This window comes from Cygnus olor, chromosome Z (genome assembly GCF_009769625.2).
Source record: "Cygnus olor isolate bCygOlo1 chromosome Z, bCygOlo1.pri.v2, whole genome shotgun sequence".
NCBI classification, from domain to species: Eukaryota; Metazoa; Chordata; class Aves; order Anseriformes; family Anatidae; genus Cygnus; species Cygnus olor.
In genome coordinates, this window is record NC_049198.1 from 70,146,894 (window position 1) to 70,161,213 (window position 14,320).

At 40.7% G+C, this 14,320-nt stretch overlaps 1 protein-coding gene across 5 annotated transcripts in view; it reads left to right on the plus strand.

The window, feature by feature from the left end:
• Positions 1–14,320, plus strand: part of LPAR1 (lysophosphatidic acid receptor 1) — a 71,902-nt gene that overhangs the window by 22,925 nt on the left and 34,657 nt on the right. For all 5 annotated transcript variants that reach the window (XM_040541107.1, XM_040541108.1, XM_040541104.1 and 2 more), the window contains exons 2-3: positions 23–191; positions 12,090–12,837. In XM_040541107.1, coding sequence (XP_040397041.1) covers positions 132–191; positions 12,090–12,837 — 808 coding nt within the window. In that variant the 5' untranslated portion in view covers positions 23–131. The remainder of the gene's footprint in view (positions 1–22; positions 192–12,089; positions 12,838–14,320) is intronic.

The following is a 14,320-nucleotide window of genomic DNA, read 5'->3' on the forward strand; positions in this document are numbered from 1 at the left end:
TTTTTTTTTTCCTTCCTGCCAGGAATAAATGCCAGCATGACTAGGATCTGAGGAAGCATCTCCGTATTCCTACCGAAAGTTCGCGGGTGCAGAGGAGGGGTGCAAGGACAACAGGGACATTTTGAGCTAAAATGGATATCCCCACCAATTTGGTGCCGTCCTCCATGATGTCGCAACCTGAAGTGATTGAGGTGAGGAGATCGCAGTTGAAACTGACCGCTGAACTGACTGAACCTCTTTATTTCTTCATCAAATCCTAGGTTTTTTCCAGTCTCAATTCTGAGTCATCGAGGGAATTTTCCCTGAAACGTTGTATTGAAGACACTCATCATTTGCTAAGAATGTTGTTATACTTTGAGGCATGACATTGCTGTGTTATAATACTATTTGTAGAAGAAAATATATGGCATATTATGATCTTTATTGTTTCCACGTAGGTGGTCCCTGCAGTATGGTTTGATTTTACCGTGCGTAATGAATACAAAGGAGAAGAAGGTCGTGTTGGGGTTCAGTTCGAATAGTACTACAGAAAATTTCAGGTTCAGTGCTCTTATCAGGAAAGCTAAGGTTTTAAGCCAAAAGCAGCAATAAAATTAATCATATACTTCCAATTACTAACACACTAACCTTCCTTTCATGAATCAAAGTGTATGTTTAAGCCACGATATTTATAGATACCGAAGCGATTTCTTCTGCTCCATGTACTGAACACCAAGTACTTGTGCCTGCTGGTGAAGTAAATATTACAAACAGAAAAGGAGATGTTAGTACCAGTCAAGATTTCATCTCGGAAAGTATTTTCAGAATTGCTTTGACTTCACTGAGGCCCAGGAGTCTGTTACATCTTAAAGCTTTTAAGGGTATTTACCGTACTGAACAGTGCACTGCAATTGATTAAGGTAGATGATACTGCCAGAAAATGGGAGATCTGAAGGTTTTTTCATTTGTTTGCTTTGTTTTGTCTTGTTTGTTATTGTTGGTTTTTGTTTTTTTGTTTTTTCTTTGCCAAAAATCCTATGGCTCAGGAGAACTGCAGCTCTCAGCAAAGAGCACTGAGAAGTGCAGTAGTTCACAGAGATACCTGTACCCTGTGAAGCTACAAGGAAATTGTCCACTAAAGGGTGGCAGAGCTGAACCCGAAATCTGTTTGGGGAAAACTTCTTTGTGCTCCTTTTCCTCCTGGTTTCAAATGGAGGTGGATTTTGTGTCTTCACAGCAGGTCAGGACACCTAGTAGGATGGAGATGATGTATGCCTGTGTCCTGGGGTGCAAGGCTGCTGATGGACTCTTCTCCCTTTCTGGAGAAAGGCTTCCCCAGGCCATCTCCTTGGTGCTCTGAAAGACACTTGCACCACTGTCTCTGTGGGTTCCCACTTTGAAGAAAGGCTTCTTTGTGTATAAGAAATGTGTGTAACTGTTTAGGGATTGCTGTTCAGGATAAATGTTTTCTTGAAGGGAAAATACGGTCAACTGTGGTGCAAGAATGAGTGGGAGAAAAGCTACCACTTGTAAAGGACCTGATGTGAAAATGTCTTTCTAATACGCATGGTCATTATTCTGTTGTATTTACAATAAATGCACCCTTTTTCAGTGTTTGCAAGGAGTTTCTGCTGAGTAAATCTTGCATGGGACTTGGATCACTAGACCAAAGACTAGAGAAAAGCAGAGGATATCAGTCATTGACTGGTAACACAGATGGCTCTCCCTCCCCGCCTTGGCTACGGAGGCCGTGCTTCCATGAGGTTTGATTTGGGAACAGAAAAGAAATGGCAACAGGAAACAAAGAAAAGTCTGATATCTCAGTGCGGGATGCAAAATATCATTCTCTCAACCTCATTTCGTAAAAACAGACTCCAGTTTCACAGATGATATGCACATGGGCAGACTTTTGTGCATGCATGAATTCCCCACAGATTTCAGTAAACCATCCTGGATGTGATGGTTGATACAGGGCTTCAGTCCTATGTAGGGGAGTAATGGCTCCAAACAACCAGCCTGGAGACATTTATCTTTCTGATGGTAAGGAATGGCTCCTTAACAGAAAAGGATGTAGTGAAATGCATCTAAAGAGGATGATTACTGAGTGCAAGTACTGTAGTAAAGCAGTTTCACAGGGAAGGGCCTTGCCTTTAGCATTTGTGTTCACATTACAATGAATTTTGATTATAGTTTAGAAAAATGTATTAATTACAATACAGTTCTTTTCTGCAGCACATTATTTTGCCTTTAAAACTGAGCAGATGCCACAGTGTGCTGCAGAAGACATTTAGAGGCTAATGTTTTAAGGATATTTAAAAAAAAAAAAAAAAGCCTTGGAAGTAGTTTTGCGTGCTTTCTGCATGAGCTAGATGACATCACATTAAAAAAAAAAAGTTTCATTAGTCTTTTTTTTTTAAGCATTATCAGGACAGTTGTTTTCCTTTCATTTGGTCAGTTTAATATTATAAATAAGTATTACCTATTTTATACACCCGTGCATTTATATGCGTGTATGTATATAGATCTCAGTAACAAATATTACTCTGCCTATCATCAGCCCTTTAACTGCACAGGGACAAGCAGAGACCTCAGCAGCACATTTTCGCAGCCTGAAGCACAGTCTGGCAGTATTTTGCTTAGGTTTGATCCTACAGATGCTTGTGGTGGCACCACACTGGGGAATTTTCTGCTAATTTAATTGCTATTGGTATTTTTCCTGAGATTCGTTTTCTGAGTCAGGTAACAAGAAGGTTTTTGAAAGTAGCTTCTTGGTACGAGGTGTGGCATTGCTATTACTGCTTTAAGTATTGGTAGTGTGTCAACATAGGAACAGGTTCAGATGCATCTCTACAACCTTCTACTGAAGCAAGGCTGTTTTCCACAGTAGTGTCTCTTGATATCCTCCCTACACACGGACCTCTGAGAAGCTCTGCTCCAACCTTCTTTTCCCCTCCAGCATCCTGTTACCAGAGATGAGGACTGGGGAGTAGACTTAAGGGATGGCATCTTGGTGAAGTTTAAATGTGAAGGATAAGTAAAGTTTTGGGGTCATTTGACTAACCATAGCTGGAATCTGGAATAGAAAGTGGTTCTGCGACAACACTCCCAATGTATCAAAGAAGTCAATTAAAAGAAAAGTTGCCAGAACATGCCTTGAATTTTTTAGCTATGGGGTTTTATTGTAAGGCTGAATCTATTCATTTCAAATTAGACAAGCCATACTGTTCCTAAAGAGAGAAACAAAAAATAACAAAACTTTTTTTTATTATTATTTTTAAGGTTCTCTGTGATTTTGGCAGATGTGACAACTTCATGTTTCAGCTGTGTATAAGCAAAAAGATAACAGAAACCTGATTAGTCTGATAATGCAGTAAAGTGGAAAGTTAAAGCAGTCTGTAGGAAACATTTAGCATCCCAGAGGGCTTTCTTTTTAGCAAAGAGGAAGCATAACAAGTAGTGATCTAAACAGAGCGATTTACTCTATGGAGTGATTAGTATCTTCTCTTCTTGTGAATGGCATGAGATGAACTCTTCTGTAAAAGCTTTGAAGAAATTGTGTGAGCTCTACTTGCTTAATGAGCTAGGGACTTCCAACAGTGCTTCAGAAATGCTTAAAACAAGAAAACGACAAAAATTCATCATTCTCTCTTTGCTTTTGCCAGCAGTGGATCCTACCAGCCAAATACTAGAAGTAAATGAATACATTTAAATAACCGCCTTGCAGCTGTTCCAGAGAGAAACCCGGAGCATTTTCCATTATAGTGGCCTTTCATGGCTGTGTGGTTACCAGAGCTAAAAACCACTTCTTCCACTAAGTGCCATTGAATACTTCTTTATTTTCCCTTCCCTTTGTTCAAATTAGAGTGGGAGAGATTTAAGCTATCTATCCTTGCCACAGAATGGTCATGTTTGGTATCTTTTTCCTCTTTGCAATGATGGTGGAGAACCCCTTTCCCCAGTAAAACCCAACATTTTACGTCTTGGATTTGCTGCTCAAATTTCTGTAGCTGGCAAAGGCACTGCATTTTTCTCCCTTTCTAAGTGAGTAAACAGAGTACCCTCTGTATTAAAACTGACCTCTTGAGGTGATAAATAAAGTAAATGAGAGGAAAAAAAAAAAAAGAAAAGAAAAAAAAAACAGGAAGAAGCAAACGGTTTGTGATTAGAGGTGTATCTACCCAGGTACAGACACCACAGTGGAAACTAAAATACCAATGTGCCTTTTTTTTTTTTAATGATAATAGATGAAATTATCAGGTGTTCAAAATATACCTTCAATTTGTTCAAAACAGACTGGCATTGCCTTATAGGCAGCTGTTTAGTATTGTACAGACAAGCTAATGACAGGGAACCCTATCGTTGTTGTCAGAACCCTGAGAGAGAAAGATTTTTCTGTATTCTGTTAATACATTTCACAAAAGAGTGCATCAAATCAAACAAAACCAAAACTATCTGATGTATATTTCAAGAAAAAGATGTATTTGCAGTGGTAAACACAGGACAGCCTTCTTTCCATTTTGAAATCTTAGTTTCCAGCCCACAATTAAATGTGCTCTGCTCATTAACATAATTTTGAATAGGCATTTGCTTGAAGGCTCAACTCTCCCAAGTGCTTGCTTTGCTGGTTTGCTCTGTGAGGAGTGATGGAAGGTGTGCCCTGGAAATGGAAGTAGCCCCACTAGCCTGCAGCATTTTTTCAGCATAAAAGACCAGTCTTTCAGCTGCTGGAGCCAAGAACTAATCCCCAGCTTGGCTCACAGAGCAACAAACTGGGCCCGAAGGATGCTTGTTGCATTTCTTTATGCATGGAAACACACTTGGGATGTTTGAGGTGTGGGTTTTGTGGAGGCTTGTTTTGTTTGGTTGGTTGTGTTTTTTGTTTGTTTTATGTATTATTTTCTTCTGATGTTTGTTGTTTTTTTTGTCAATGGTTGTTTGTTGTTTTGTCTTTTTTTGGAACCCCTGTTTTCTTCCATTGTGGAGGCTTCTAAAGCAACACGAAGAGGGGACTGTGTGCTGTATCTCCCTCAAAAAAAGCTCTTCCCAGGGCTGGGTAGGGCTGTCCTGAGCTGCACTCAACCTGCAGAGCAGCCTGCAGGAACACAAGAGCAGGTTGGATATGTGCCATGGTGTTCAGGTGGAGGGCAAGGGTAAGGCTGGGAGGGTAGGGCAGGTAGGCCTACGGAGAGTGAACCAGGTGGCTTATTGAAGACATGACATGTGGCTTATCATGACACAGACATTTTTTGAAGGTGTGAGAGGCAGCATATTCTGGTAAATTGATAGAATATAATCACTTTATTGAGTTTCTCACAGTGCCAGGAAGTGCTGGGCCTATACTAGGCCTTGTCTGAGCTCCCTCTGCAAGGAGGAAGGGGCGGTTGGGAAGCCCAGCTTGTCATGAAAGCTCCTCCAGAAGAAAATGAAACTCAAAGAGTTTTGCAAAAACCCATTAGGTAGTCTGTATGGGATATTCAGGCTCAACAACCCAGAAGATATGCACAGTCATGTCTCTCATAGTTGAAAAGTAAATTAGTGTATTGCAATACTTACGTGTTGCAGTGGTGGCCTCTCTTTTGAGAGGGGTTTGGAAGTCAGTGTTGGGGCAGCAGAGAAGTGCTGACTAGTTTGGGAACAAGTCTTCGGTAATCAAAGTGCTCAAGCCAGCCTTGCAGGGGAAGGGGGAATATGATAATGTGGAATTATACCCTGATTCAGGTGGTCTTCATATCCTACTGTATTGGAAAATATTCATCAGAACGTGTAGGTAGAACTTGTGAGGGATGCAGCTCATTTGAAAATGATGGGTCTGTGTAAAAGAAGCAATGATAAAAAAGTGTCTGAATTATTTGGTAGGCTGTTGTATGGAGGTCTTCACTCTGTCTTCCACTGGGTATTTTTTTACAATCCTTCTACCTTTTGATTTTCTAAATCTTCTTACGCAGAATTCTGCAGTGAAAGGGATTTTGTTTGCATGTGCATGCTTCTTTCCTGTAGCAGTAGAAAATGCAAGAGCGTGAAACCAGACAGCTACCTGGAGACCTGCTGGACCAGCTTGGTGTGCTCCTGACCATCACTGCTCTTCACCAGTGAGAATTCAGTCTGTGCATTGCATGATCCCTGATTTATCTATCCTGAAAAGTTGTAGGGTTGCATCTAAGTATTTCAGACCTACTAGTTATGTTCCAGAAGAAAGGCATTTTTATCCTTTGCTGGACTTCCTGCTCTTGCCCGTTCTGTTTTTTTTAGCCCACGGAAGCTATTTTTGAACTTGCTTTTGTAGTAGTGGATAGTGAATAAGCACTAAGGAAGGTCAACACCCTCTTTGGTTTTATAGTCAATCAGTGGAGGTTGTAATCACGGCTTCCAGCAGGATCTGTGTCACTTGTGAATTATACCTTCCAGCAGTCAAACTGCTTCTTTTTCCAGTGTTGCTGGTGGCTGGGTCTCTTTGGTACCCTGAGGGCCTAGATGTGTTAGGTTACTCTTTTTAAGTATAAGCTCTTGGATAACTCAGGGCTTCTCAGTTTGATTTTTGCTAGCTTGGACATTTCTTAGGTCTGAAACTCAGCAATATAGTCTACTACAAAAGCATTCTTGAGATGTTGCCACAAGGTCTATAAGTATTTTTTTTCTTGTCGTAGCAGAATTAAAGAAATCCCCTTGCAAAGGGATTCATTTCTCCCCTCTTTTCAGCTGTGAGAAATGAAAAATTATTCTAGTGAAATTGAGATGGCTTACTAAATCTAACATGCAAGTTTTTATTTAAATCTGTCAAACAGTTGCTTTGGAAGATGCAGTTCTGCAAAGGGTATGTGAAGAGCTATTGGATCTTGGTGATAGTGTTTTATACTTTTGTTTTTCAGACTTAAATAATTACATAAGGTATAGTAGATATAAGGCTTGATGAATCATCACCCTTGTCTGAACACTTTCTTGATTTTGGACTTAACATTTTGGGTAAATGATACCTATCAACTTCTATTTTTAAAGTAAAAACCACCATCCTTTCCCCCTTTATTTTTGAACCTCTTATTTGCTTTGCATCCCATTGTCTGAACAATAGTTTATGCTTTTCATTAGATAGTGGAGAATTTTTTGTTGCAAATTGGATTTTTTTTCTCATCTGTTACAACTTTACTTCTATAAAGACCAAGATTTTGCAATTGCAGCTTGAGAAATTATTTACATATTGAATCAATTATTCCTATACTTACTCTCTTATGCTTATTTTAAAGATATTCTTAATTGATACCCTTTTTGAGGATTTTGAAATTGGCAGTTTCCCCAAGTCTTCCAGCTCAAGCCTTCCTGGTATGTTGGTAAATTTCAGAGTATTTAGCTAAATTCAAAGCAGTGCTATTGCTTTTCCATTCACTGCTGTACTAAATGTAGAGCTGTAAGCCACCTATTGCTGTTTTGGAGTCCTAACCTACTGTTTCCAATTCTGCCTTTCCTCTGAAATATTTTCTGGACTTCCGGATAGCACTGAGAATGATAAATAATATTTTGGGGATCCAAGGGTAGCTACCTAAGAATTAAAATCTCATCCTGTATAGGATGAGTCTCCTCTGAGTCTCACAAACTTCAAGGAGACTGCATGCAAGTTGAATGACTTCTGTAAATTTGAGGTCTCTGGCTTCTACTTGGCATTTTGTTGCATGCAGAGTTGTCATCTTTCCCAGGCTTCCTTGCCAAATAAATGGATTTTCATCTCCTCTTCGTGTTCTGGGTAAGAAAACAGCAGCATGTCAAGGTTAATTCAGTAAAGGGGAAAAGGAGAGAAACAGACTGTGTTTGGAGGGCTTAGGGTTAAAATACTTTTTAAACATTTTCTTGGATATGGAAACATTGTTGTGGCTTCCAAGTTTTAAAGGCTCTATAAAAGTCAGACCTTAGTATGCTAAGACTGTTCATCTCTATTTCTCTCAGCAAGAAATAAATGCACACATGTCTTGGTGGGGGGTCTTTTGTTGTGTTTTTCTGGGGGGAGGTGGGGGGCTAGGTGAACTAAGGAACTCTGCAAATTCTCGGATTGCAGTGGAGTTCATATAGTGATCATTTGCCATTCATGCACTGAGGTGGTAGGATCCAGAGCTCCCCTCTCACCTTTCTGCTCCAGGCACCCCCTGCCTTCTCCACTCCAGTCTTTCTCCCAGGAGGATAAGGTAGTAATGGGCTGCTCACCCAAGAATAACCCCATGAGCAAGGCCTCTCCGTGCCTTGGCCCAATTCCTCACCCCACTCTTTCAGCCGTGCTGGAGGGGCTGGGGCAGCAGCAGGATGAATCAAGCACAAATCACTGGAGAGAAAGTCACTCTTGTGCCCAGCCTCCTCATTGCCACCCCAGTGGCATGGTCCAGTACCACCACAGCAGAGGAAACAAGGAGACACGTGTAGCAGAGAGTGGCTGGAGAGGCCACTTCCAAGGTGACATTCTCACTGCAGGATGAAAAGGTGTTGGCTGTAATACCAGAGTGAGTTTTCTTTATGAAGTCCTGGTGCTCAATTTCCCAGTCTGTGTGCACTGGGTTGGGGTTGTGCCTAGGTCTCATGTTTTTGAGAGATTTTAACCCCATATACTCAGGATTTTCTTGTTCTTTGGCTTGGGTATTAAATCAACTTCATATGGTTAGAGGAGGCTTTGATTTCAGCCAGTTATTATTCAATTTTCCTTTATGTGTCTTGTTGATTTGTAATTCAGATGTTGTCTTTTTTTCTGCACAGACATGTCCTGGAGATTTAGTTAGCATGGGCAATTTGTGGCTCAGTTTGTTTTAAACTTCTGTTGAGATATATGAAATGGATGAGGTAAATCTCAGGGCACTGCACATCTGGCTCACCCATGCAATGAAACACACTGAGTGAAACTTCAGGAAATTAAAATATAAACTTCCCTGCCCCTTTTCCTTCAGGGGCAGGAGAGGGGCTGGGTCTGCCTGCTTGTGTGTGTCATTATGGTATGTTAACACTTTCAGTACTCGGAGGTACATTTTATTTTCCTCTTGCTCAAGCCTCTGCAGCCAGACAGCAGCATCATGGGTAAATGTGATGTTTTGGGATCTCTGTATGTTTGTGACCCGTGAGGTCAGAACCTTCCTGTGGATATCTGCTGGCATCCGAGAAAGTCCATCATCTGGAAGTCCCCTTTTTGAACCTTTGTTAGCGACCTGTTCCTTATTACTGTGCTAATGGACCCATTTATTGTGGTGTCTGGAAACTCCAGTGGTGAACACGAATCAATTCCCAATTTAACTCTCAAGAGCAAACACCTGCATGACTGAGGCCCTGAAAAACTCTTCTTTCCCCTGGGATTGAAAAGATTGCTCTTAAAGGAGGATTCCAGGTTTTAGATTAGCATGCCCTGAGCACAAAACGTCTTTCAAAATCCTTTACATGACCAGAGTCTTTTGTTCTTATGTATTCAAAAGAAAAGAAACTAGTGAGCCTCATTCTGTTCATCTGGGATTATTCAGGTGCTACCCTGTTTTCAAACCTAAAAAGTCTGGCTCTGTAGCACTTAGCATATTCATATTGGCGTTGCACACATTTAGGCCTGGCTTGTCACTTTGTGAATGAGACAACTGCAATACACTTCGTGCATATTACAATGAGCCTTGTGTTATCCTATCTCGTTTCAGGTTTCATATGAGGAGTGTGGGGAGACTATTACAAAATCAGAGGAATATTTCACGTTCTAACCCCAAATGCAAAACAAAGTCAACACAAGAGAAAAAGGAAAGCAACATCTACCACATTTTCAATTTCTGAAATTAAAATATATGTTCTGCCAGGTGTAGTTTCTGTCTCTCTGCAGGAGCAACAGGGGAGCAGAAGTTGTTAAGTATGGGCAGCAGTCATCTACAAGAAACATTTAGATCAGTAAATACATGGAAAAAGATAGAATTTATTCAGGATCACAAACTTCCACTAGATTTTGGAGTCGTGACCTCCTTTGTAACTGAGACTGTGTCCAGATATTCCTACAGAGGGCAAAAAACAGGGCATTCAAATAATTAAAGCAGATGTTGGCAAGATTTTATAAGGTCCACTAATTCATTCCTATGACTTCCTCCCTCCCTCAAGGCTTCTTATAGTTGACCTATTATTACCACACAATATTTAAGCAAAGAATTAAAGCCAGATGTCTTGTAGCTAGGTCTCCCTTTATTAAGTATCCCTTGTAAATCAGTTTTTCTAGGCAGTGGAGAGATCCTACATGAGAACTTTAAATTCTTAAATAATTAAGACTGAAAGCTTTCTAACCTAAGAGTTGATGTATCCTAGAGGAACAATAAAAGTTTTATAGTAAGTGTGCTGAGAAATAGTATTTACTCTGGCTTTTTATTATCCTGGGTCTGCAAATGTTTCTGATCAATGTTTAGGTTGGGGGTAAAATCATTTTTAGAAAAACCTTTTTCTTTAACACAAATCTAGCTATCATGTGGCACATTTGGGATACAGGTGGGAAGTTTTGTACATTGCTTTATTGGAACTAGCCTAGTTGTGACAACAAAGAGATGCAAATGAAAACAAGCAGAAATAGCTCTGAGTAGTAATTCTAAGGAAATCTTTATCAGATACTATTTTCACTTGAGTCCAATTACTATTTCTGTTTCCCAATTGTGTACATGTTTGGTTTCAAAGTGAAGGCTGTGTTAGCTGTAGCATTTCCTCAGAATGGCCGGACCTGTCTAAAACGTTTTTTGTTTTTTTTTTTTTAAATGGGAAGAAATTCTTATCTTTTAATATTGTTGATCTGTTCCTCATTTCGTCTTATTACCTACTTTCTTGCTAAAACTGCTTCTCTTTCTGTGTTTAAGAAAAAAAAAAAAAGTTCAGTCAGTAAAGTTTCACAGCCATAAAACTAGAGACAGGTCTCCTGAGCCTCTTCAAACAGAGACTTTTCTGACATGAACTTCTTGTTGGTTTTCTTTTTATTATTTTATTTTTAAGGCCTTTATGATAAGCCATGCTAAACAAGGAACCAGTGTGTTACTCAAAAGAGTTTCTTTTTCTGAGGTTTGCCTTTTGGGAATTACACCTTGAGTAATTGATTATAACTTAGGAAGGAAACTTATTAAGCATTTTCTTGTTAGCCAGTGTTTTTACACAAAACTTTTATATTCTGGTAGGGTACGGGGCTTGCTTGCTGCACCCATAGCTGTGCTCAGCTGGGTACTCTGGCAGGAAAATTAATCATGTATTTCTTGACATAGCCATAACAATATTTAATGCAAGAAATAAAGTCTGTTGCTTTTAACACTTGCTAAGACAAATATTGCTTTTTTCTTTCCTTGCCTCACTCCTTCCTTTTCTAACTGAAATAAGCAAGTTTAGGTGAGTTATAGCTAAAGGCACAGTGCATTTGTAACCCAGCTTAGAAACATGGTTGATGGTAAAAGGAGAATGCTCTTAGAAACCCAGTGGCTTCCTTTATGGCTTATAAATGCACTTCGTGCTTTATGGACAGACAGGACGACAGACATGGCCCTGGGAATTTACATTCTTAGCACACATTGATGATTTTAATTTAGTGTTGTTCTTCCCCATTTTTAAGACAGCACAACAAGAAATGCCCCTGACAGAGACCTAAATGAATGAAAACCTCCTGAGAACTGCAATAACTTTTCCTGCTCATTGAGGAGCTTGTCTTTTAACACAGCTACAGACAAACAATATTTTTATGCATTGATAACATAAATAAGGCATTCTATAACAGAGTTAACATCTTTTAATTATGAATTGCATGCCCTTCTCCATGAGTGAGTTTTTTCAGCAGGTCTGTTTGGCCAGAAGCTCTTAATATTTACTATGTAATTTACAACTATGTCAGAAGTCATGCTAGTTCCCAGAGCAGATGGAAGTATTTCTGTTTGTTTCTAATCTGGTTGTAGTTACTGGACTCCTCAGAGCAATTGTTTGTGAGTTGTGGAATGCTATTTGTTCTGAAAAAATAAATTTGTTCTGAAGCGTGTTCCCTTCCTGCCTCCAGTGCCTCTCCCTGCTCTCTGTGCATGCCTTGTCCGTGCAGGCAATCATATGTTTTTAGTTCTGATGTCGTTCTTTTTCTCTCTCTTTTTTTTTTCCCCCCCTCCCTCTTCTTTCAGTCCACAGCCATGAGTGAACCACAGTGCTACTACAATGAAACCATTGCCTTCTTTTATAACCGGAGTGGAAAATATCTAGCCACTGAATGGAACACTGTCAGCAAGCTCGTAATGGGCTTGGGGATTACCGTCTGCATCTTCATCATGCTGGCCAACCTCTTGGTTATGGTGGCTATTTATGTCAACCGCCGATTCCACTTTCCTATTTATTACTTAATGGCCAACTTAGCTGCTGCGGACTTTTTTGCAGGGCTGGCCTACTTTTACTTAATGTTTAACACAGGACCCAACACTAGAAGATTGACTGTAAGCACCTGGCTTCTCCGTCAGGGTCTCATTGACACTAGCCTGACGGCTTCTGTAGCCAATCTGTTGGCCATCGCTATCGAGCGGCACATTACAGTCTTTCGCATGCAGCTACATACTCGGATGAGCAACCGGCGAGTGGTGGTGGTAATTGTTGTTATCTGGACTATGGCCATCGTAATGGGCGCCATACCAAGTGTCGGATGGAACTGTATTTGTGATATCACTCACTGCTCCAACATGGCACCGCTCTATAGTGACTCCTACCTGGTCTTCTGGGCTATTTTCAACCTGGTCACTTTCGTGGTCATGGTGGTCCTATATGCTCATATCTTTGGGTATGTCCGCCAAAGGACTATGAGAATGTCCAGACACAGTTCTGGACCCCGCAGGAATCGGGACACGATGATGAGCCTCCTGAAGACTGTGGTCATTGTGCTTGGTAAGTATTTACTTCGTTCCCCCTACGTTCCCCTCTCTGCTTCTTATCAGGTGATTGCAGTAATGCATGTCCAACTTCTGGAAGGTCAGCAGCATTTGAAGGATGGTAGAAGAGGCAGGGCCCATAAGAAGCCCCAGTATTCATTACTGTGTTGGGATTATCAAGCTTTTTTATTGAAATGGATATCAGAGACTTGGTCACTCAGCCCCGTGACATGAAACTGATGAAGAAACAGGACCTTGAGATGTAAGGGTTGTTGGTTTTTTGTTTGTGTGTTTTGTTTGCAGCAATGCAGGTTTGAAACCTATAACAGCAGCCTATCCTGGGCAGTGTTCACCCTTTTGCTCTGGAAGATGCCAAATGGCTGCAATCTTAAAAAAAAATAAAAAAAATAAAAATAATACAAGGGAAGCTGCACTATCCACTGTAGAACCTGTTGTTTCCTTTTGCTACTCAAAAAGCAGCATGCATATTCAGGCAGTACTTTGTGTCTGGAGAACAAAGAGGAGCTAAAGGCTATCAGTGAAAGGATTTCACACGTTAGGCAGGACTGCGTGCACAGTATGCTCAGGTCTCTGCTATAAGTATATCTAAGAACCTGTCACTTTATTTATGCAGAAAGATAAAACATGAGGTTTTAACGTGTTTCAGCGCTACACTCGGGAGGTCCCTGAGGTTCAGGGCTTGGAAAATGAGGAAACATGAGGTCAATATCATAGCACACTTTGGGGTCAGATGTCTTCTCTCTTTCTGTGGATGGGTGTATGTGGTTTTGGTCTTGGGCTCTCAGCTTTCTTATGCGAAAGGACATGTTGGATACTGGGCACCACTCCCTGGCGATTTTCCTTGCAGTTTCTTCTGCCCTTTGTTGCAGCAGATGTTGGTGAGCTGCAGGCAGGCAGGGATGGTGCTGGTTGCTTCCTCAACCCCAGCTGTGGACCTACCCATGAGACTGTCCAGCATGGTACACGGGTCTCTTGGGATAATAGTTCCCTTTTGCATGGTGAAGTTGCCTTAGTCATCCATAAATGCCACAGTACCCAGTTGCCAAGGACCAAAACTTAGCCAAGGTTCTTGCTCTAAGGTCCTGATATCCGTGGTTTTACACTGTGATTTTTGCTTTCTAACAGTTACTGCCTGTACAGACAAAGGCAATGGTTACAGAGCTTTGTTGTGAGTCACTGTGACAACTCATGTTTTAGTTTAAGAATGTGCATGCTGCTTTCTGACCTAGCAATTTGCATTTTAACCAGAATATGGACTGTGTAGGACTACCGGGTCCATCCATTAAAAAGCTGTATTCCTGAGTGTCCTGCTTTTTTCTTTAGGGAAAGAATATCCTTCAGAGTTTTGCATGGTAGGCTGTAGTGTTGGGTTAAACCTCTTTTGACTGCCTGGTGGTTCAGAAACCTGTCTCTCCATACTTCCCTCCTTGCAGAAGGCAAGATGAGGTTAAGGAAACAAAGAGAACTTGGGTTTTGAA